Consider the following 24,672-nt stretch of genomic DNA (forward strand, 5'->3'; position numbering starts at 1 on the left):
ACTTAAAACAACAGCACTGCCATTCTTTTTAAACAATCTTATTTAGTTTTTATTTATGATCATAAACTTACCTCTGCAAACCAGTTAGACTTGGAGGGGAATAAGGAAAACATGGAACCTAAAGAACTTCAGTGAGAGCAGAGATTACAGGGCACTGTGAACAGATGAGGTGGGCTTTCTCTCCTGAGCTGTAGATGGAATGGTCTGGTGGGTAAGATGCCCAAGAGCTGAGGAATTAGATTATCCACAGTCGGAAATGATGATCTTCCTAATCCCAAACGCTTCCTGGCTTCCACAATGCTCATGCCTTCTTTCACCTTCCCAAAGACGACATGTTTGCCATCCAGCCACTCAGTCTTGGTGGTGCAAATAAAAGTTGGGAACCATTTGTATTTGGTCCAGCATTTGCCATGGGCAAGATGTGAGGACCTGTATGCTTCAGGATCAAGTTCTTACCCTCAAATTTTTCCCTGTAGATAGATCTACCACCAGTGCCATTATGGCATGTGAAGTCACCAGCCTGGGACACGAATCCTGAAATAATCCTGTGAAAGGAGGAACCCTTATATCGTATGCAAACAGTTCAGAGGAAATGCAGCCCAAGGGCTCAGGTAGGGCTGACCATGGCTGCAGAGAGCAGAGACAGGGGACAGCAGCAGCTCCAAAGCCAGCACTGTCACTGTTAACTTAACACGCTTGGGAAGACAACCTCAGCTGAAGAACTGCCTCCATCAGATTGGTTTATGGTCATGTCCGTGAGGAATTTTATTTGCTTAAATTATTATCTATTTATTTTTATTTTATGTGCATTGGTGTTTTGTCTGAACGTATGTATGTTTGTGTAAGGGTGTCAGACCCTCTGGAACTGAAGTTACAGATAGTTGTGAACTGTCAAACAGGTTTTGGGAATTGAACCTCGTATTCTTGAAGAGCAGTCAGTGCTCTTAACTGCTCAGTGCCCCCAAGGCATATTTATTTATTTATTTATTTATTTATTTATTTATTTATTTATCCATCCAAGGCATTTTCTTAATTGCTAAGAAGGTGTGTCTGAGTTGTATAAAAAGGTAGTGAAGGAGGCTGGAAAGATTGCTTAATGGTTAACAGTAGTGGCTGCTTTTCCAGAGGATGGGGGTTTGATTTCCAGCACCCACATGGTAGCTATCAACCATCCATAACTCCAATTCCAAGGGATCCAATGCCCTCTTCTGGCCTCTGTAGGCATAGGCATGCAGGTAAAGCACACAATTTTAAAAAAATATCAATCTTGGAAGGAAAGTAGCTTAGCAAGCCAGAAGAAAGCCAATAAGCAATGTTCCCTCATAGTTTTATGCTCAGTTCTTGCCTTGAACTCCTGCCCTGGTGTCTTAGTTTGGGTTTCATTGCTGTGAAGAAACACCATGATTACGGCAACGCTTATAAAGGAAAGCATTTAGTTGGGGCTGGCTTACAGTTTATCATGGCAGGAAGAATGATTGCATGCAGGTAGACATGGTACTTGAGAAGTAGCTGAGAGTTCTACAACTGGATTAACAGGCAGCAGGAAGAGACTGCCACACTGGGCATGACAAGAGCATCTGAGACCTCAAAATTGGCCCCCAGTGACCACTGTCTCCAAAAGGCCACATCTACTCCAATAAGGTCACATTTCCTAATAGTGTCATTCCCTGTAGGCTTTGGGGGCCATTTTCTTTCAAACCATCACACCTGGTTTCCCTGGATGCAGAACTGTGACCTTGTGTGAGTCCAAGTTCACTAAAGGAGCAGAACTAGAGCAGAGGGTCCAGGTTTCAACAAAGGCTGTCGCTCACTGAAAATCCAGTAGTCGTCATTCCCTGAGGTTGGATGTCTCAGCAATCCCAATCTGGTGAAGGCCTAGAGGATTCCCAGAGAGCAGCTGGTCTTCAGTCCCCACTGGAAGTTGGAAGAACTTGATTCTCATGTAGGGGAAACAATGCTTCAGCCACAGGCTAGATCAACTTGTCATCAAGAACGAGTGCATGAGACAAAACAGCAAAGAGCTTCCTTCTTCCACTTCCTTTCATCTGTGCCGCCACCAACATCATTGTGGGTCTTCCTGCTTCAGATAATCTGATGGAGAAAACCCCTCACACGTGTGCTCAGCAGCATCTGTGAAAGCTGGCTTGGAGGCGGTCACCAACCCAGATCAGCTGCCACAAACCTAAGCTGAGACAAGCCACTTCCTCTAAAAGTGGGTTTCGATAAGTTTTTATCAGAGAAACGAAAAGCAACCCAGGACAGGGATCATTCAACTAGTTGGCATTTCAGGTTTCCTGATTCAAGAACAGCTTTTGGAGGGGTCCTTGCTTGGCTTTTTCATTGTTTTTGTGCATTGGTTTCTTTGTGAAGATCTCTGCAGCTGCAGGGATGGAGACCTCTTCCAGATTTATCTGGATGAGCAAACTTTTTGTTTGTTTGTTTTTGTTTTTCGAGACAGGGTTTCTCTGTGTAGCTTTTGCTGTTCTGGAATTCTGTAGACCAGGCTGGCCTCGAACTCAGAGATCCATCTACCTCTGCCACCCGAGTGCTGGGATTAAAGGCGTGTGCCACAACTGCCCCTGAGAACATTCATTCTTGGAGGGCTCAATTCCTAGCACTACTTAAGAGAAAGCAAGCCTCCACAACAGCAGCATATCAGAAAAAATCACAAGCCAATAAGCACCCTTATACCAAAGAGAGAGGGAAAAACAGCATAGGAAACGCATGAAGTTAAAAACTCATAAGAGGAAAAGTAGAACAGATTGAAAAGCAAAAAAGGAGCCGAGCTGTGGTGTTGCACTCCTTTAATCCCAGCACTGGGGAGGCAGAGGCAGGCAGATCTCTGTGAGTTCGAGGCCAGCCTGGTCTACAAGAGCTAGTTCTAGGGCAGGCTCCAAAGCTACAGAGAAACCTCGTCTTGAAAAACCGAGAGAGAGAGATAGACAGACAGAGAGACAGACAGAGAGACAGAGAGAGGAGGGAAGTAGTGAAGAGCACGATTAAAGAAAGCACTAACAAAGGAAAAGCAAAAGAAGCAAGAGAGAAAATCATCTAGAAGTGGGCTGCAGAGATGGCTCAGTGCTGAACACTTGCTGGCTTGCTGCTCTTCCAGGGGTCCCAAGTTCAGTTCCCAGCACCTACACTGGGTGGCTCACCAGGGCCTGTAACTCCACTCCAAGGGAACTGATGCCCTCTTCTGGCCCCCACAGGCAAGCACACACATGTGTGTGCAAACATAGAGACCAATACATCTAAAATATGTAAACAAAATCAGATGAAAGAGAAACAGCCAAAACTTAAAAATAAGATAGAAAAAATATTAAAAGTAACAGTGGGAGTAGGAAAATAGAAATTGCAGAAATTTCTTTCTGGGTCCTCTTGCATTGGAATCTTTGAGGTCTGGGGGAGGAGTTGAAACCATCTATTGCGGTTCTTCCTTCTTCCCACTGTATAGGTGGGTGGTGTCTGTGGACGTGAGATCTGGCTGCTCCAGCGCTCATCAGAGGGCCTTGCACATTTTATCTCCCCCCACAGTCAAGTGGCAGCCACTATTGTCCCACTGCGCTGTATGTCCGCCCCACAGTCAATCGGCAGACTGCCCCAGGCATATTCTCAGTTGCTCCAGTGGTCCCCTCTCCCAGGTGTGTATACCCTGCATGCGATGCAAATGTCCAAGTGACGGAGCACACTTCTAGTGTGTCAGTGAAGAGAGCATAAATCAGTTCTGCACTTGCTGGGGGCACTGGAGGGCACGGGGTTTTCTCCTGCCTGGCTTAGTGCTTTCAGAGTCCATTCAGCAACAAACCACACAATGGGAGGAAGCTGAGGAAAGTGGACATCGAGCGAACCTCAGCTCAGGGTTCAGAGAGCAGCCTGTTGACGTCAAGCACGCCATTTATAGCCAGACCTCCTACTAATCTAATCGTCGAGGTTTATCTGTGTCTAATTCTTGCATCTAAAAGACCTCTGTCTGGGTGGCCACTACCTAGACCTTGTTGCAGGGTGCTCTAAACTTTCCTGACTGGTAAGTGTTCCTTATTTCTAGGTCCCCCAGAGTAGCTCAGCCCAAACAAGTCTTAGTGTCCCTTTGTCTTCATTCTTTCTCTCCTGGGATTACCACCTCTCCCTTCTTAGCCTGATTCTTCTCACTCAGGAAGTTGCATGGGAGAAAGTTCAAGAACATCATGGTACCCCAGAGCTTGAATGCTGCTTTGGCTCCAAGAATTCTGATGCACTCCAAGAGCTCAATTCCTCTTCGCTGGTGGCAGAGACCAACCTTCCAGAAAGCTGCTATGTAACTGCAGAATTTCTGTTGACACTTATATGCAGCCTCAGTAGATTCTAGAAGCAATCGGCAGTGTTACTCAGTTAATTCAGGCTGGTTAATTCTAACTAGTCAGTGCAGGAATGCTTGTAGGTCTCTAATGGATGACCATATTAGTTATTTTTCTCATTGCTGTGACCAAACACTTGAGAAAATGCAAATGGAAGGTTTACAGTTAAAGGGGATCTGGTCCACCATGGCAGGGAATGCATGGAGCTTTAAAGTCACTGGCTATATACTGCTTTTGTAGTCAGAAAGAATGGGCAGGATGTGGCCTATCCTCTAGGCCCACCACCAGTGACTCACTTCCTCCAGTGAGACTCCATCTTTTAAGGTTCTATAACCCAGGCTGGAGCAAGGCCTTGGTGCTTAGGAACATGTATTGCTCTTGTAGAGAGAGGTTCCAAGTTCAGTTCCCAGCAACCACGCCAGTGGCTCACAACTAAATGTGGGTAATTCCAGCTCCAGAGGATCCAATGCCTCTTTTTCAAGGGCGCCTGTATGGATGTGCCCTTACCCCATACATATTAAGTGATAAAATATATTAAAGTCTTTTTTTTTTTTTTTTTTTTTTTGATTTTTGAGACAGGGTTTCTCCATAGCTTTTTTGGTTCCTGTCCTGGAACTAGCTCTTCTAGACCAGGCTGGCCTCAAACTCACAGAGATCCGCCTGCCTCTGCCTCTGCCTCCCGAGTGCTGGGATTAAAGGCGTGCGCCACCACCGCCCGGCTAGAAGTCATTTTTAAGGTTCCACAACCTACTAGTGGAGTGCCATCAGGTAGAGACCAAGTGTTGAAGCACAGGAACATGCAGGGGGCGTGTCCTACTCAAACCACATGGATTTACAACTGAATCTTGTTATTTTCTTCACGTTGAGGTTATAGTTGAGCTAGGATGAGGCTAGCATCCCTTGCAGACAAAGGACCAGTCGGTCTAGTAGTCAGAATTGTGCCTATTTGGGCAATCTTCTCCAAGCACTCCCGAATTCAGACTCACAGGCCTGAGACTGGGCACTGCCCCAAATCACCCTCCCTCGGTACAGCTCCCCAGTGACAGGGCTGTATCCATCCTTCCTTTCGGCTTCTGCCTCTAACCATCTGTTCTTCTACGTCTTCCACAAATGGCTTTAGAAAGGGAAGTGTGAAAAGATCCACATTTGCTTCTCTTAGCTAAAAGTTCTTCCTCTGTCAAGTCACTATGCCTTCCCCACACACTATCAACTCTAACACCTAGGACAGTACCTGGCACCAAACCATCACTTTCTGTTCATTCAAACACTCACCTAAATGAGTGAACATATACTTTCCTGTGAATTATCTTACTTGCTACCTTCTATTTATTTATTTATTTATTTATTTATTTATTTATTTATTTATGATGTGAGTACACGTTAGAGATCAGAGAACAACTTGCAGTGGTCAGTTTTCTTCCACTGTGTGGGCCACAACAATATAACTCAGGTCATCAAGCTTGGCAGTAAATGCCTTTATCTACTTAGCTTTACAGCCTTTATTTGCTAATTCTATATGTTACTAATGCTTTTCATCATCATAGAGACCGTTTCTATATAATAAACATGGTTCTGAAATATTTACAGATTCTTGTCATTTATCTGTGTTTCTATGTAATTCAACCCTATGTGATTGGATTCAAATTCATCTGTCTAAACTTCTTGGCTGTTTTTGTGGGTGAGAAATTCTTTGATTTGCTTACTTTGTGCCAGCGGGCTGCTGAAGGAAAATATCTTTGTTTTGTTCTGTTCCTGTCACTGGCTTGACCGTAGACTCCATGACCTGAAGACCTGTACGTAGATCCTTGGGTAGGAACAGCAGCCATGTGAGATGACAGAAAAGCCAGGTCCTAAGCTCTTGGTGAACATGACCTCTACACAGAACAAAGATGAAATGTAAGAAAAAAAAATGGACACAAACGAGAACACATGACGGTGAAATTCAAGAGGGAAACACAGAAAAACACAGGCACCACTGCCTACCATGAAGCAAAACAAAGCATCCTGAACTGAGGACGCCGCTCTTGGCTGTTTTACAAACAGTTTAAGTACTTTCGTCAAGTACTCACTAGGAACTTAGTACACACAGGCACTGTTCTAGGGACCGAGGTCACAACAGTGACCAAAACAGAAAACTTTTTCTCATAGAACCTATGTTCTAGAGCGGAAGAAGACAGTATGTGCTACTCATACATGCTTTGAAAACACCCAGAGCATTCACTTAAGCACATTAAAGAGAGCACCTAGAATTCCAATAGTCTACAAACGGAAACAAGCTAAATATACATCAACCGATGGTTAAATAGATTGTAGCATAGTCATACAACGGAGGTCAATCCCTAGCAACATATAAAACAAACCGGGCATGGCAGCACACCATGGGCCTATAATCTCAACACTCAGGAGGTAGATGCAGAAGGATCGGGAATTCAAGGCCACACGCAACTACATAGCAAGTATGAGGCCAATCTAGAGCACATGACATCTTGTCTAAAAAATAACCACACGCGCACGCATACACACACACACACACACAGAAAAAGAGATTAATGTAAGAAAATCCATTTACAAGTCTGAACTCTTAAAAAAATCATTTTATTGACCCTTTACCATACAAAATTTATTCAAATTACATCCATTTGAAGTGGTAAGATCACAGCTAGAACAGGTCACCCTGTAACAAATCTATTTACAAAATCCATCATAAAAGCTTTTTTTGTTTGTTTGTCTATTTTTACATTATATTACATTATTTATTTTTGTAACTAGCATACAACACAAAGCTAAACTGATTAGTAGTTTGCGCACTCCCAACGTTGGGAGAAACACTTCCTTTTTACAAAAAGCATGTACCCCGTAGGAAAGACATCCCACACCCTGCCAACTGCCACCCAACTTCCTCCACAAGGCATCTTCCTCCAGATCCCTTCTCAGACGCACAACTTGTCATGCACACACTTGGATTCTTACTTCGTTTTTCCTGAAAGCTAAAGCTTTAAATACTGCAGTTCTATTTACAGACAGAGCTACACGTACGACCAAAAGGCAAACAAGAGTCACAGGCGCAACAACAACAACAACAAACAACAAAAAACAAAACCCAAGGCAACAGTCTTAAAAAATTACAAACCAGCTAGAAAATATTCTGGCAGTGTTTACAAACGAATCGCTATCTCTGTACAAAAACTGGAAAACAATGGCAATGTGAGCGGACTGTATCGACTTAAATAAAACTGCTATGTACACAAACACACGCCTAACACTGTTTGACAGCTCATGTGTTGCCCTTTATACAGTTTAATCCTCTAGGCTCACGCCATCACCATTCGCACACTTGGAACGTTCAGCCATCCGCATGTGAGCTTTAAGTAGCAGCAACTTAATGGTACCAGGGAACCTGCACTCTCAGGACGTAAAGGAACACAAACACTGTAGTACTCACCTACTTTGTGTGCCAGATATTAAGAGCAAAGAAAAGGCCTAAATGCAAACAGAATATAATATGGACGTCTCCTCTACGTACGCCAGTTAAGCCCAATAACTGGGAAAGTCTTATTATGCGTGAAAAGAACTCTTGAAGACTCATTAGTATTCCTTTCCTTTCTTAAAACAATAAATATGGGATCACAATACGAATAGTTTCAACAAAGCAAAGTCAACCAAACATACAACAACCTGGAGCCAGGTGAGTTTAGTCATTAGACTTCGGGGGGGAAAGAAACCCAGCTCGATGCAGCTGGTAGGGAGAATTACACAAAGCCAGAAGCAGAGGCAGCTAACCAGATGAGAGAAATAGAGGACAGGGGGGGAAAGCTTGGCATAAATGGTTTCCCATACAGGAAAAAACCCCACAGTGCATTTCCAGTAGGCACTTAACACGAAGCTCCCCCTCCCTCCTCCACCCCAGTGCTTTAGCTCAGACCACACGGATTATTCTGTACCAAGTCCAGAGTGTGTGAGGGGAGGAGGCCGGGGCTGAGGCTGAAGAAGAGAGAGGAAGATAGTCTGCACCTTTGATTTTTCTTCCCAAACATACACCACACATACCCACACACAGAGTTTAAAGTGCCGGTGTCTTCTGTCTCCCCCACCACCGCTTTGCATATTGTGGAAATCTATCTAGAGTAAACTGGCCAGGGTTCTTGTGGTTTAGTAAAATGTTTTCCCAAGGGATATTTTCAACACGGTTACGTGTATATGAGTTGAGTGCCTACTACGTGCCTCCCTGGTGGGTCAGGCACATAGCATTTCAAACCGTTCAGCTGGAGGTTAGTTTTTATGACTAACTCATTTCCGCAGCCCTTAGCATCCAAGGAATGGATTTGAGGTACTATGCCATAGTCAAAACCAGGACGAGATGGCCATTGCCACCTGCCAGTGGGAACGTTATTCTTGGAAGTAACTGGAAGGCTCGTAGCTGACACAAAGCCTCCAGTTTGGGACACCATTCCTGAGGCGTAATGAGGGAGACGCCCTGGCATTCTATCACTGCGTTTCCTAGCTCCCATTTTCCCTTTGCCCAACTCACCCACTCACAGGAGGAGGGGTGATGGGTTCTGGATAGAACTAGTCTACCCCCGACATAGTGGGAGCTCCTCGTCCCAACTTCAGAAGTGTCCCTGATCGAATGCCACTTACACAACGGGATGCCTTTCTCCCTAGGGCCTCTCCACCTGACCCCACCCTGAGAAGTGGTCTCCCTGAGTGTGGCATTAGAGCCCTTTCCCGGTCGCAGGGGCCCGGGAAGCCCAAGGATGGAGGGATCCATGCCTGCTGCTCCATGGGACAGCTGTATCATCTGGCCCGAGGTCCTCACTGGGGGCCACTCGAGTCAGTGAGCTCGAGAGCTGTTCTCGTTCCAAGCTTCCTTTCTGGGAAAGGAAGCAAGACAGAGGATGCTCCTCGCAGAGGCTGGTGGACCTTAGGTCGCACAGGTTTAGATGCTTTGATCAGGAGAGGTTCTCTCCCTCTGCTAAAGGAAAAGGAATTTGCAAAAAAACCGCTTTAAGGTAAACACTTCAATTGAAATGGTTGATGGGGGCCACAGGAATGCTTCAATGGCAGCTAGAAAAATAAAAATTCTAAAACAACCCACAAGGAACTCCTAAGTTGCAAGTAATCAACCGGAAACTCACAAACACGCAGGATGGGGGTGAGTGGAAGCAGGTGGGGTATGGAGACAGGAAAATCCACAACAGCGTCGAGCAGCAGAACTCTCCTAGTCTCTGTCTCTGCAATGAGCACTCACAAACAAGTTCTTCATCCAAAAGGCTGTGGAGGCTCTTGCAACCTCCGAGTGGGACACGCGGCCCATAGCTTACATTGAATTATGAGAGTAATTTAAATATTCCTAAGAGCTGAAGAAATCCGTGTCATTCCTTTGCATGACTTCAAGCTTGCATTTGTGGCAGAATTCCATTCCAGGTTAGCAGACTCACAAAGACATGCATTCTGCAGAGAAGGCACGGCTTGAAATGCTGTCAAAGGGAGAGTGCTGTCTGCCAGCGGGCTGGGTGGCCAGGCCCATTCAACAGCCCATCCGTTAGGCACAGCAAGCCAGTCCGCAAGGGAAGGAGAGGAAGGAGGGGAGAAAAGGGCAGGTGAGAGACACCTGATTGCACATCTTCTCACTTGCTGACTCATCAGGAAGATTTTGGAGCCTGGGACCAGGCAGGGCTTTCCCAAGGGAGCCTGCAACTGTGCGTTTAGGAAAAAAAAAATAATAATAAAATAATAATAATTCATCAAAATGTCAGCTTTGTTCTGAAGTTTACTTCATGATACTCTTGGAGGAAGAAGGTAGGAGGGACAACACTGCGATACACGTTCTGATTCCGTGATAAAAAAATATCGGTTTGTAAGGACAGTTTGTACAAAGCCCAATCAACTACACATGAAGTCCTCCACGAGGGGCAGCTTTTCCAAATCATACGCATCAAAGAGATCACTGATGCCCTCTTCCTCCCCTAGGCTCAGCAGATAGTCCTCTTGGAGCAGGGGAGGCAGTAAGTTCACAAAGGGTCCTTCGAGGTTGGAAGGGATTTGGTCCTCAGTCTGCTGTAAAAGGTTGGCTGGGGAGGTCAGAGGAGAGAGGTTTGCTGTGGAAACGGAGCAGTCGCTATGTCCTGAGTTGTTAGAAGCCAAGTCTGAAAAGGGAGAAAGGGGGAGGAGGCATAGTTAGGAGAAACGTAAAAATCTGCCTTTCCTGGATGAACGTGCATGTTGCTGCCCTTAGCTCAATGGTGCACACGACTCAGGACACACATCATCACCGTTAGGCTAACCGGCACCAAGAACCCATCTCTTTGCCTCGTCCTTGTCTATTTATCTTCATTCTCTTTTTGGAAAAGGTTTTGTGTGTCTTTATATCTGAGCTGGAGCTCAGTGGGAGGAAGAGAGAGAAGCGAGCTACCTTCCTGACGCTCGCTGACCCTCTCCTCACTGCAGTGGGGAGATGATGAGATCAAGGTTCTGAGGAAGGCTTTTCTCGTCAAGCTCTTTTCATTTCCATCCCAAATGATTTCAAAAGCATCACTTGAGAGATGTCTGGTCAAGCATGGCTGATAACCCAATACGGTCTACAGCCTCATTCCTTATTCTAGCCATTGTCCACACACCAGGGAAACAGTTTTCTGCTTACAAGAGCTCGAAGGGTCTTCATCAGGAATGAGGGACCATTTTGACTAAGATTGTTATTTTAGTCTGTAGACTAGTTATAATAACTTAAAAACTATTCTCATAACAAAAGGTCCTCTTCCACTCCCCTCTACACAACATAAAGGTTTTAACAGCTGCAAGTCGCCCCATGGGCCAATTGGTGGATACCCAGGACCCAGCAGCAAGTTCAGCATGGACTTGGAACCACTCTTTCTGATTCCGAGAAAAGCATGTCACCTTCTCACATGGGGCCTTTAACATGGTGAATGACGGAACAGCTAATATTGTCCATAGATTCCAGGCCCACCTTTCTGCACTGACCCTGCTCAACACTTTGGTTATTTTGGCCAATTTGATGGGCTGCACGTAATTCTTATCCACAATGGCAATGAGCTGGTTGATCTGAGCATCTGTTAGGACTTAGCTGTATGACTCTGAAAGAGGATCCTTCCAGGCGCCTTCAGTTTTACACATTGTTTCTCAAAGACAATAGTGGAATATTTACCTTTGGAAGTGGGCTTAGGGATATTCCCATTGTGGTCTTGGTTGTTTGTTTTCATGGGTCTGTGTGTTTCTGTTTCTTCTGGACACAAGTAAACCTCAATGGGCCCTTGGGTACTTGCCAAATGTATTTGTAGGCTCTAGGAACACAAGTAAGAGGTCAACTCAAGGTCACTTAGAAATGAAAGCCAAAGCCTATCTCTCCTAAAACTAAAAGGGAAGGACAAGATTCATTGCTCACTCCTAGTTTGCCAGGGATGACAATCTTCTAGCACAAGGGGCCACAAACCACTGCAGCCTGAAGCCAAGTCCAACCCACCAAGCATTTTTGTAAATAAAGTTTTATTGGGACAGAGTTTCTGGCCATTCTCATCCTGCATATATTACCTCTGGCTGTTTGTGTAGTACAATAGTAAAGTGCATTACTTGAATAACCTAAGAAACTGTGCTGCTCACAAAATCAAAGCCAACTACTACGTGATCCCTGTCATAAAGACATCATTTTTGGAGGGAGAAGGGGAGGTGGCTAGGTATTCATTAGATATATTATTTCCTGCAAATTATTTAAAGGTCTATTAAGCATTTCAAAGAATGTATTTCCATTAAACTATTCCCTCATGGTAAAACTTTCTAATGTTAAACTCTAACAACCAACTCACAAACAGCGTTCTAAAGTGCTAGGAGCTTCAGTGAATAAGAGAATAAACCATACTGATTTTTTTTTTGTTTTTGTTTTTGTTTGTTTTTCGAGACAGGGTTTCTCTGTGGTTTTTGGAGCCTGTCCTGGAACTAGCTCTTGTAGACCAGGCTGGTCTTGAACTCACAGAGATCCGCCTACCTCGCCTCCCGAGTGCTGGGATTAAAGGCGTGCGCCACCACCGCCTGGCAACCATACTGATTTTTAAATACCTTTATTTACTCATTTTAAAACAACTTGTTGCTTGTAAGCCACCTGGCCTATGAGGGTTTCTAAAAATTGCACTCATTTATTTTTATGTGTATGAGTGCTTTGCCTGTAGGTACACCCATGCTGATGCATGTATGCATGTTGGTGCTCTGGGAAGCCAAAAGAGGGCACTGGATTCTCCGGGAACAGAATTACAGATGGTTGTGAGCTGCCAAGTGCGGGTGCTGGGAATCAAACCCAGATACTCTGGAGGAGCAGCCAGTGCCCCTAGCCACTAAGCCATCTCTCCAGCCCAAGATTTACTTTGATTTTAAAACTTTTGTTTTTATAAAAATTACTCTTAGTTTATGTATTTGGGTGTTTTGCCTGCATGTATGTCTATACGCCATGCGCATGCCTTGTACCTGACGAGGTTCAAATGTGGACACTGCATTTCCTGCAGTTGGAGTTGCAGATCCTTCTACATGGGTGCTGGGAACCAAACTTGGGTCTGCTGGAGGAGCGGCCTGTGCCGTGACCACTGAGCCATCTCTCTAGCGCTGTACAATAATAGTCAGAGGCCTTCCTCATCTGGTCACAACATTTTAATTTCTTAAGGTAAGAAGTTTACCTTGTAAATTTAACATTTTAGGTATTATTTTTTAATATTCCAGGTATTTTCTTTTTACCACAGTTCCTTTATCTTATAATTACAGTCTAGGCTGATTTTATCAAAGAACACCTGAGAGCAATTACAAAAATGCCACTCTACTTTCTTACACTGTTCTTGTCTACCGATTACCCCAAGGTCCCGTTTAATTTTTTCAAAGTAAACATACTACAAACGATTTTTAAGAATTCTTAAAAATGCGCTAAGTCACAGAGTCACTTCTAAAGCCCCCGGAGCTCTATTCATGGTGGAAACTGTCCGTACACAAGGTAATCAACATAACATTTCTCAAGTGGTTCAATTTGATCAGAACCACCAGATAATAAATTGTGAAAAAGAAACGCTGAACAGAGGCAGAGCATCAAAGACTGCTGTGACCAGAATGCCCTTCTGAATTGAAACCAGACATCTTGAGCATTTAATAAACAGGAAACTGCTGGACCTTTTAAAACTCTGGGTTAGTCAAAATAAATGGGAAAGAACTATCCAGTGCTTGGGATGAGCAGACTTTAACCATGAGCCAGGGATTCTTCAAGCTCAGGTGTTCTGGAATGTTTTCTGCAGATGGACTGCACCGCTGCCTCCTTACCTCTATTGAATCAGGCACTTCAAGTCTTGTTTCTGGAGGGGCTTTCACAACTATAACAGTTTGGTCTTTAAGGCCACTAATTTTTCGAATATCTTGATATGTAACATAAGCTAACGTAAGAAGTGTTAAGGACATTTTCCATCTCATTGTACAGATATAGCCATTATGCAAATGATCAAATAGAGCTGCTGCCCTCTCCCTGGTACACCATGGGATGAGAAGGATAAGGTAAATGTGTCTTCTCCCTCACCCCTTGCCACCTGCAACAGGCAGGAGAGCCGACCTTGGGGACATGAGAACGGAAGAGCTAGGCTTATCCCTCACCAATCAATCCGGAGAGCTGGCCCTGCATCTCGCCTGGGCAAAACAGTAGAACTGGCGCTGGTGGTGTGAGTGTGGATGAACTGGACCAGAGGGTGCGAGAGCAGGACTAGCCCGGCTCCTTGCTGTCTGCTACACTGGGTGAGCTAGCTAAGGCAGTGCTGGAGAGCTCGCCTGGGTGGGGATGAGGAGGAAAAGCTGGCAGGCTGACCAACCCAGTTACCACCCATGCCCCAACCCAGGACAACTGATAGTCCACCCCATCAATAAACTTCTGGAGTACGGGAAGGGACTTAGACCTGCAGATGCAAAGCTACAGGCTCTCCACGACACAAGGCAACAATAAGATATTCAAGGAGTCCCAGTGTATCGAGGGTGTAGCAGAAGCCGGAGGCCTTGAACCAGACCAACGACTCACCGCAATAAACACAAGTAAAGATGTATGGACTAAAGGAGAGACTGTGTGACACACTGGGCCACACGACAGCTTCCATGTCAAGATTTTAGTTTGTTTTGTTTTTGTGTTTTTATTTTTACATTTTATTCCTTTTTTTGGGGGGGCGGTTGCAAGGACAGAGGGCAGAAGTGAAGGGGAGATGAATGGCATTGGGATGCAAGATGTGAAATTCACAAAGAATAAAAAGTAAAAAATAAATAAAAAACAAAACAGACACACAGAAAAATTATCCATCATTTTATGACTTAAAAGAATAGCTATGTCTTCCCTTTTGGATCGTCAAATAATGAGCTCCCCCATGACTTTTCTGGTTGATGGTCTCAATAATAATAATAAAAAAAACTATGCTTTATTTTGCCAATCTTGTATACTAGTATTCCATAAATTCCAGTGAAGTGCCCCATCAATCAAACTGATTGACAGATGGTCCTAGTTTTGAGGGTGGGGCGGGAGAGCACAATTTACTAATCAAAAATTTTTGAGACAACAGCTACTTCTGCTTGCTATTAGCAAGTGACAGCAGCCACCAAATGAATGACTAAACAGCAAACATGGGCGGAAGAACAGAGTCTACCGCGCAGGCAGACAGCGGTGTTTACTCAAGCGCACCTGCACTGGGGTGATTACATATTGCCTAGACAGCAGTGCATCCTCATTTCTCTTAGAGAAATTACCCTTGTTATTATTAACTATGAACACTTCAGGCTCCCAAGGAGGTGAGTGGCTCCCAGGTGCTCTGCAGCCGAATGGAGATACAATGACTCAGCGAAAGAGAATAAGTGAACATTTCATGACTCTTGCTCGGTAGTTACTTCCAAGTACCAAGTACTGAAGCCAAGGCTAAAAGGAGATCATGAAAAAGCATGGTACTTACTATGTAACAAAAGCACGCACATAAATGCACACAAACTCAGCTAGAGACAGACATTTAGCAGCAGGGACAACAGGCTCGAGGCTTTCTTTTGATAATGGACATGGAGGAACACATATAACGCTTTTAAAAAATTAGTCATTATTATTATTAGTGTGTGTGGGTGCACGCACGTGCACGTGCCTGCATCATGGCAAGTGTGGTAGTCAGCTGACGACGTCTGAGTCAGGTCCTCTCCTTCCACCATGGGTTCCACAGATCAAACCCAATTCATCAACCAGGCTTGTGTAGTGAGTACTTTTATCCACTGAGCGATATCTTATTAGCCTTTTAGTGAGCTTAATTTTCTTTTCTTTTTCTTTTTAAATAAAGCCTTGTATCTGTCTGTATATGGGTATATGCACATGTACGAAGGATGTCTGTGGAAGTCAGAACTTTTATATTTATTTTTGTTTTGGTTTTTGAAACATGAGGTCTCATTTTGTAACCTTGGCTAGCCTCAAACTCAAGAGATAATGTGTTCCTCTGTCTCCCAGAATGTTGAACTTAAAGGTGTGTGCCCTTATTCATCTTTTAAAATAGAAACGAATGAACACACACACACACACACACACACACACACACACACACACACGCATGCACTTGCCTGTACTACAGATTGTCTTCTCCAAATCTTAGCAGTTAAGACGGAATTAAGTATGGTGCTCCACTTTAGGTCACCACTTAGCCTATCAAAGAAGTCAATGGGGGCTTTTGGGGAATACTGGATGGTCCTGGTTTTTGTTGAGAATACTAGATTACTGATAACCAGGTTTTTAACCTTGAGCCCACCATCAAAAGGCTATGTAACAAGAACTTACAAAAATAAAACTCACCCACAATTATTCAACAAGCTGTAGGAAGGAAGATTTCAACACATCTCTGAACAAGCTGTACCAGACTGGGAACTGAAGAGAGGGCTGAGGGAAATTTCATAAATATATTTGCTAATCTTACAAACTTAAAAGTGCTTGTGATGTGGTTCTCCCCCTCCAAATCCATTTCTTGTTTTCCCTCAAGGAAACTTTTTTTTTTTGACAAAGGCCCCAGAGAAAGTCAATAGGAGACAATGCTATAAACCACATATTCAGGACAACTGTCAGTCACAGTTTTCCCACGATGGAGTTCCAATTAAACAGTGAATTAAATAGCCCTACTATTGATTTCTTTTACAAAATTTCTCTTATGTATTTATTTAGCATGTGAATGGGTGGGTATGTGGGCCACAGTGCACGTGACAGTGGAGTTCTGAGGTCAGGACAATGTACAGGAGTCAGCTCTCTCTTTCTACCATGTGGGTACCAGGGCTCGAACTCAGATCTTTACGCTTGGAGGCAAGCATCTTTACCTACCAAGACAACCATTCATTTATTCATGTAAAGGTAGCCTTCATTTGCAGCCCTGGCTGGCCTGGAACTTGCTATGTAGACCAGGCTGGCCTCAAACTCTCAAAGACCTGCCTGCCTGCCTCCTGAGCGCTGGGATTACTAGAGGGCACCACCACGCCAGGCTCTTTCCATTCTTAAAATTTTATTTATTTAATTTTTTGAGACAAAGTAGACAGGATATACTCACTATGTAGTATTAGCTGGTCTGCAACTCATTATGTAGGCAGGACCGGGCTGAACTCCACCTGCTTCTGCCTCCCAAATGCTGCATTAAAGGTATATATTATCACACCTTGTTCTTTTGTTCATTAAAGACAAGAGCTTGGGGGCTGGAGAGATGGCTCAGAGGTTAAGAGCACGGTCTGCTCTTCCAAAGGTTCTGAGTTCAATTCCCAGCAACCACGTGGTGGCTCACAACCATCTGTAATGGGGTCTGGTGCCCTCTTCTGGCCATCAGGCATACACAGACAGAATATTGTATACATAATAAATAAATAAATATTAAAAAAAAAAAAGACAAGAGCTCACGCAGATCAGGCAGGCCTCAAACTCCCTAGACAGGCATGGACAATCTTGGATTCTTGATCTTTCTGTTTCATTTGAAAAAGGATTTCATGTACCCCTGTCTAACTCTGAACTGGCTATGGTGCTCAGGTTGGCTTTGAACTCCTCATAATTCTGCCCTTGTGTTTCAAATGCAGGTATCACAAAATGTAATTTCTCCTTTTCTGTTGTGTTTTTCTGGAGACAGGGCCTTGCTATTGTAGCCAGGGTAGCTGTGAACTCAGGATTCAGTTTCTCCGCTGTCAGGATTATAGGCAGTTCCACCACACCCAGCTACAGTATACTTTTCTAGTCTCAACGGTAGCCCAATCAGACAGATTCAGTAAATTCCAATCGCTACAATGTCTGACGACAAAAAAAATAGAAAGAGAGAACCCCAACAGTGTCAGCTAACACCCACCAAAAATCTGGGAAGGCGAAGACAAACCTGCCTAATGCTGCCATTAATATTAATACTGACACCTTCCGCTTTATTGTAATAGCGTGTTCTTACAATGTGAGCGTATCTATATGTTCAGCCACACATGAATAAATGCTTTAAAACAGTTCTCACCTGGCTTTCAACACCGATAATGATACCATACAGTCCAAAGTTACTTTATTAAAAATGCTGTCTTTTGTGGTAAAGCTAAGTGGACACAGACAGACAGACACACATACACACACACACACACACAATGGTTGTTTGCATGATGCCATAGTAACACCATCTCCCCGGAGACCAAGCCCGTCTGCTGGCTCTGGAAACAGTATGAAAGGGTCTAACCACCAGCGGCATAAAGGATATCTTTGATTCTCTGAATCCTCGGTCAGCAGTTTGAGGTCCAGGGTGCAGCTTTGGATCAGTTCATCTAATTTCTTCTCTTCCTGACTGAGCTCGGTCACTTCTTTGGACAGGCCTTGACACTGGGCCAGCATGCCCCCATCCTCAGACAGACTGCAGCCCCTAGAACACAAACACAGATTCTTTAGGGCGCTTTACAGGAGTTGAAGGGTATGGAGGGCGAAAATCACTGGGGTCAACGACTCCCCTCCCCTGTGTCATGGAAGGCCACGCTATTTGTCAGCCAAGGGTTGAGCAGAGCTTCAGAAACACATCTGTACAGTCATGCACTTTCACACACCAAGAAACCAGGTGAAAACAGTAATTATCAGGGTCCTTTTCCCAAGGGGGGTTAAAAAAAAGCCTGTTTGTTCAGTAGTCTCAAATTCTGAGGGCAAAAAAGCAGCCAGCCACCTGGTTCCCACCACCACCACCCAATCCATGCATCCCCAGGGGCAAAGGAGGCAGGTGTGTCAGGCATCTGCAAGAACAAAGATCAGCCGTCAACAGGGTTCTCTAAGGCACAGGTCAAAGTGAGTCCACAGTTCCCAGCGTGTGCACACACACACACACACACACACACACACGTCACTAGAAATCCACTCCGTTTTTTTCAACATGGGGTGTTGAACACAGGGCCATTTTTATCGCAAGTACTCTACCACAGAGTTACCGCCTCAGCCCTCGACTGTATTTAGACATGTTTTTGTTTTCTTCATTTATTGCAAGGATGTGGACACACCATACTGTGTTGGGAGTATGGAGGCCAGGTTCTCTCCTGCCTTAATGCATATTTGTTTCAGGAATCGAATCTAGGTTGTCAGGATTTCGAGGCAACCTTTTACTGGCTGAGTCACCTTGCCAAATTATATATATTTAAAATATTCCTCAAACAGTTTTGATCCTTTTAATATGATTTCATAGCTCAATGCTGTACTTATAAAAATGCCTGGCTCTGTCCAGGATTCACAAATGACATTATCAAGAATCAGACACACTGGGATACATGTCTCTGCAGTAGAAACCCAGACACTGAAGTCTTGCCCTCACTGACAGAGGAAGTGTGTTAATCTATTAGAACCAGAAATGAATCTGTTTCAAGACCGTGTTCGTTCATATTCATCCACACATGACCAAAATACAATATAGCAGACATGCACGCCCATCAACAGATCACACACATACGCACAGACTTCAGTGTGATGGGTGAAGAGCTTCCTTCCCAATTTACAACTGCAGAGGTCTACTGAATTCCCCAATCCTTGGGATTTATGCTAATCAGATACAGACCCAGCAGTATCTATATAAGATGCCTCTATGCTAAAAGCCAGGTTTTTTTTTTCTTTTTTTTTTTTTCTTGTTTTTTTTCTTGTTGTTTGAGATAGGGTTTCATGTAACCTGGGCTGGCCTTGAACTCCCTATGGACTGGAAGATGATATTGAACTTCTGGTTGCCGATGTTGAACACTACTATACTTAGTGGAGCTGGGGGTTGAACCCTGGGCTTCATCCTTCTAGACAAGCATTCTATTAACTGAGCTCCATCTTCAGCCCTGACTTTCTACATGGGAAGGAGGGAAGGAGAGAGAAAGAGGGAGGGGAGGGAGGAAGGGGAGGGAGGGAGGGAAAAGGGGGAGATGTACAGGTCTGAATGTGGGAACTGAAATTAGGAGAAACTGAGGCAGTCACAAACGCCCCCTGAAGAGTTGGTGCCTGGGAGAAGGGGACCCCTACTCACATCCACTGGACGTTGTTCTTTGACTTCTTCTTAATGAGGTGGATGCCTTCCAGCACGTTGGTGATGTCGTAAATCCTCCTCTTCTGCACTTTGAGCACCTCTGCTGCCTTGTTCAGATCCAGGACCCCATCAGGCGACTGGCTCAGGAGCTGAATGAACTTCTTGGTGAGCAGACCGAGTGACGTATCATACCGCGTTTTTTCTGAGGGAGATTTTGGAGCTTAAAGAAAAACAAAAACCGAACGGGTGGGGGATAGGGGGAAAGGTAAAGAAATGAAGGGTTTCTTCGCAGCTAAGCAAGCCCTCTTTCCCAAGGCAGCTGGATTAGTATCTGAAGCAAAGCTGGTGTTGTCTGGGGTGAGTTACAAAAGCTATGACATGGCTTTATCAGGAAAGGAAGAGGCAATACAGACTTCCTATGTTGGGCAATAACATTTCCTTGATCTCCGTCAGTAGTGTCTACTTTCCCTTCCCGTTTTCTGGGTAATCAGATACCTCACACATAGGCGCTCAAAAAATATCTGCTGAACGGATGAAAAGGTGGCGCGGCCTTGGGGAATCTCACTTAAGAAGCCCAAGCTAACGGAGCCAGGCTACCACTTTGTCCAAAACATGGTCTCAAACAGACTTGAGCTCCCTGGCTGCTCAGGCACCGGTGTGTTATCACTTGTTAGTTCATCTTGCAGAACAAGTCTTATCTGGATAAAGAACACCTCAAAAAGTTCAACCTGTTACCCCTCTTAAACAAAATGCCGCTATTTAGCATCATGCCACTCTCCTACAGGAGCTAAGGTTCAGCCCTTACACACCCACACAGTCTGGGGATACATACTTGTGAATCTATAGGGAAAGAAGAGTCAAGTCTAACTTAACTTTTGCATTAAGTGCGGAACTAAGAAATACTTGGCCATTTATAACGTATTCGTTTCTCTCTCTAATGACATGGTGACAGAGTCCACGAAGTCAGAAATTAGCTGTGACTTTTGGGTATCTATTTCTGTCCTCTTTTTCCCCCTTCCTAAGACAAGGTATTTTGTATCCCAAGCTGGCCTTGGACTCGTGGAGTTGAGAACACCCTTGAACCTCCCCCACTCTAACTCGCAGATGCTGGGAGTATGGGTGTGTGCTCCCACACTCAGTTTCTGTGGTGCTGGGGATTGACCCCAGGCCTCATATGCTAGGTAAGGACTCTACCAACCAAACTGCCCCAGTTCCTAAGCTACCGTGTGGTGAGCAGAGAACGAGGTTGGCAGGGACATCACTTACCCCACCACATTCGTCTCCACCCTTCTTGCTCTCTTAAGTCATATCCATGAAAGGGATTGAAAGTTAAATATGACTAGTTCAAAATGCAAACAAGCGCATCCAGGTACCGGGCTGACTGTCGCCATTCGCTAGGTGCCAGGAGACATTGTGTAATTTTTTTTTTTTTTTTTGGATAGGCACAGGAAGAAATAAAGAAACATGCCAAAATTATTCACGCCTTGGCATCCTTCCAGCCACAAGCTTTGCAAGTTGGGAGTCCCACACCCAGGAGCACAGGGAAACAGATAAAAGCACCCTTACTTTTGGGACTATCAGGACTCCGCAGTGCGGCTCTTCCTTTGCCCTTGGGAGTTTTCAGACCATCTGAGAGGTACTGATGGCCACTCTCACCCAGCTCCAGCCTTCGCTTTGCCTGTAATCAGAAAGTGAGAGAGCTGTCACCGGTGCTGTTTGTGCCCTCCTTCTCCACCTCTATCCCACCCTGTGGCTTGTCATGCCCCACAGTTGGGGTCTTACTCAGAAGGCCAACCCGTCACACAAACTCCCTTCCCCGGCGGTGCTCGCATCCCCACACTTGGATGGGCAAAGAGACTCCTCAGCTATGGCTTAATCATTTATTTACTGACTCAACTTATGTTCTGGGCACAGGGCTGGTTGCTAAGAACAACTCATGCATTATGGAACGTAAGTTCACATTTGTGGGTATCTCCCAATCTGACTTGGTTGGATACCCTTTTCTGTGCTCCTCGGACACTGTTTACTTATACCCTAACAGTTATTGGTCACTTATCCACCTCTCATTTCCTGCAAGACAGACACTTGTCATTTATCATTGCATCTTGGAGCTTGGCGAAGAGCCTGGGTCTGCAGGTTTTCAATCACTCTTTCTATATACATTCATCAAACACGTGGTTTAGAGCAACACGACTAGCTACAGGTTACAAATGGCCCTTCATCAGAAAAACAAACATTACAAACACACCATCAGGAGCTACAACCAACAGTACGTCCTCTGGCTTATCATTAAATCTGGCAAGTGAGAAGCTGTCACACACATTTTTATCTTATTTTTCACTTCACTCAATATCCATCTAACATCTTCTGCATACTGGAAATTGTAGGTGGAAACCTCGCTAAGCAAAATGGATAAAAATCTCTTCCTTCTTAGGATGCAGTCATAAGACAGAAGACTAGGTGTTGGGGAAGTACTTTATGATTATGATGGGTGTTTAAAGCAAGGTGTCTCCAACCAGACACCCAGCAGGACAAAGTGTACCAAACTCCCTTTAGGGTAGCTTCTTCAAGTGAGATCTGCAACTTCAGATCTCTTATCAACTACTTATTGTTGTTTTTGTTTATGCTGTGGAATATTTGTTTAATGATGCAAAGATGTGTTGCATTCTTTTATGCTGCATTTGTTTAACTCTGGGAAGCTGTGTTACTTTGCCTGTCTAAAATACCTGATTGGTCTAATAAAGAGCTGAATGGCCAATAGCTAGAAAAGAGAAAGCATAGGTGCGGTTGCCACGCAGAAAGAATAAATAGAAGGTGAAAACTAGGCTGGGGGGAGGGAGAACCAAGGAGCGAGAAAAGGAGGAGAGGAGGATACCAGGGCCCAGTCACACAGCCACCCACGGAGTAAGAAGGAAAGAAAGAATAAAGGTAAAAAGCCCAGAGGCAAAGCATAGTTAAAGAGAAACGGGATAATTAAAGTTAGAAAAGCTGGCTCGAAACAAACCAAGCTAAGGCTGGGTATTCCTAAGTAAGAATAAATCCCTGTGTATTTATTTGGGATCTGGGTGACAGAACCCCAGAGTTAAACAACAACAACAAAAACCTAACTGCAGCCTACGATATGGGAACAGGTAATGGACCAGACAGAGGATGATGGTTATCTGGCTTGCTAATGAAAAGTTGCTGGCTAACCTAATCCATAGCTGTAGCCACTGGCCACCAGGTTATCCCAATTTACACACTTTACAAGTCTAAAATACACATTGGATTTTAAATATATAAAAAAGTAAACTAGTCTATGAGTTTTGTAGGTATTGAAGCCAGAGGACAACCGTGGGTGTTTTTCCTCAGGTGCTGTTCATATTGGTTTTTTTAAAGATAGACTCTTTTATTGGTCTGGAATGTGTAGATTGGTTAGTCCAGCCACTCAGTGAGCTCCACAAATCCACCAGTCTCCATCTCCCCAGGGCTGGTATCATAATACACTCAGATCGTCACGGGCACGACAAGCTTTATTCCCAATCAAGCTATCTCCCCCAGCCCAACATCTCACTAATTTTGATACTGATTATGTTAAAAAAAAAAAAAAAAAAAGATACTTTGGCTTTATAGAGTATTCTGCAGTTTGCACGTGTGCCTATTACCTTTCTTTCTTTCTTTTTTTTTGTTTTTCAAGACGGTTTCTCTGTGGTTTTGGAGCGCTTATTATCTTTCTATTGGATAGGATTAAGCATTCATCAAATGGCCCAGGAAGGACACTTCAGCAATATGCTTTCCTGACCTTCTTTCCCACTCCCAATGCTCCTGTCCAATCCATGCATGTTCTGTGGATTTTGGTTTTCTTGGCCAACATTCTATCTCTGGACAACCAGCCTTCTCCTCTCAGAGCCTGAGTATGTTTGAATACACCTGGGCTTGCCTAGTTGCTGTGCTGCCTCCTGCCCCCCACCTCCCCCGCCCAACATCCAACAGGTTGCATGGCATAAGGCCAAAGCTGGGGGAGGAAGGAACAACTTTTAAGAATTTTTCTAGAACTACAGGCAAAATGTTGTAGACTTGAAAACAGGGCTAGAAAGAAGAGAGACTGAGTTGGCTCATGTAACAGGAGCAGTAGTTGGTCTTCTCCAGATTTTGTGTTGTTGTTGTTGCTTTAGTCAATAAAATCTGTGTATTGAAAGCACCTTGGGCTGAAACCCAAGAGTGTGTTGTTATTAGCACCAGTGAAGTCAAGATAGACTGGGATGCACAGTGTGCAGCCGCAGGGTCCTGGTAGAAAGGTGTGCGTGTGCTCGCATGTGCGTGTATGACATCTTGTGGCTCCTGGGAAGCTGTCACAGAAAGAAAAGTCTTACTTTGAGGTTAGACTACCTGAAAGTAAGCTACTGTGTTCTGGTCCTCTTTGTGAAAAGTAATCCAAAGGGCTCAGACAACTGTCTCCTCCCAAGGCAAAGTCAATCAAAGACAAAGCTGGAAGTTTGGGATCCAAAGCTCCTAAGCCCCAAATCTATGCTCTCCTTAAGTCAAGATCTACCCTCTGGCCAGCAGCCCAGGTACAGGCGAATTTTGCCTCATCACCCTAGGCCATACTGTTTTGCTTTGAAGCAAAGTCCTAAGGAAGCACAAAGTCACAGGCCAGGAAATTCCCAGAGGGCTGTTGCTAAGAGACCGAAGTCTAACTTCAGTCACCAGAACTAGTTTCCATGTGTGACTCTGGTTACTAAGCATCAACAAAGTAAACCAATTCTAAATATCTGATAGTCTACTAAATGCTCACTGAGAGAGCAAAAGACCTACAATGCCTCAGTCTCTTAAGGGACTTCATCATGAGGCTTGGA

General features: G+C 44.4%; 1 protein-coding gene across 1 annotated transcript in view; it reads right to left on the reverse strand.

Annotated features, from left to right (window-relative positions):
- Nucleotides 1–6,910: 6,910 nt before the first annotated feature.
- The window catches only part of E2f3 (E2F transcription factor 3), a 78,802-nt gene continuing 61,040 nt past the window's right edge, over nucleotides 6,911–24,672 (reverse strand). The window contains exons 2-7 of the mRNA XM_057788027.1: nucleotides 21,404–21,515; nucleotides 19,838–20,057; nucleotides 18,065–18,223; nucleotides 13,638–13,752; nucleotides 11,497–11,632; nucleotides 6,911–10,480 (exon numbers count right to left, since the gene is read on the reverse strand). Of these exons, the coding sequence (XP_057644010.1) occupies nucleotides 10,218–10,480; nucleotides 11,497–11,632; nucleotides 13,638–13,752; nucleotides 18,065–18,223; nucleotides 19,838–20,057; nucleotides 21,404–21,515 (1,005 nt within the window). The 3' untranslated portion in view covers nucleotides 6,911–10,217. The remainder of the gene's footprint in view (nucleotides 10,481–11,496; nucleotides 11,633–13,637; nucleotides 13,753–18,064; nucleotides 18,224–19,837; nucleotides 20,058–21,403; nucleotides 21,516–24,672) is intronic.

Source organism: Chionomys nivalis, chromosome 13 (assembly GCF_950005125.1).
Source record: "Chionomys nivalis chromosome 13, mChiNiv1.1, whole genome shotgun sequence".
Classification (NCBI taxonomy): Eukaryota; Metazoa; Chordata; class Mammalia; order Rodentia; family Cricetidae; genus Chionomys; species Chionomys nivalis.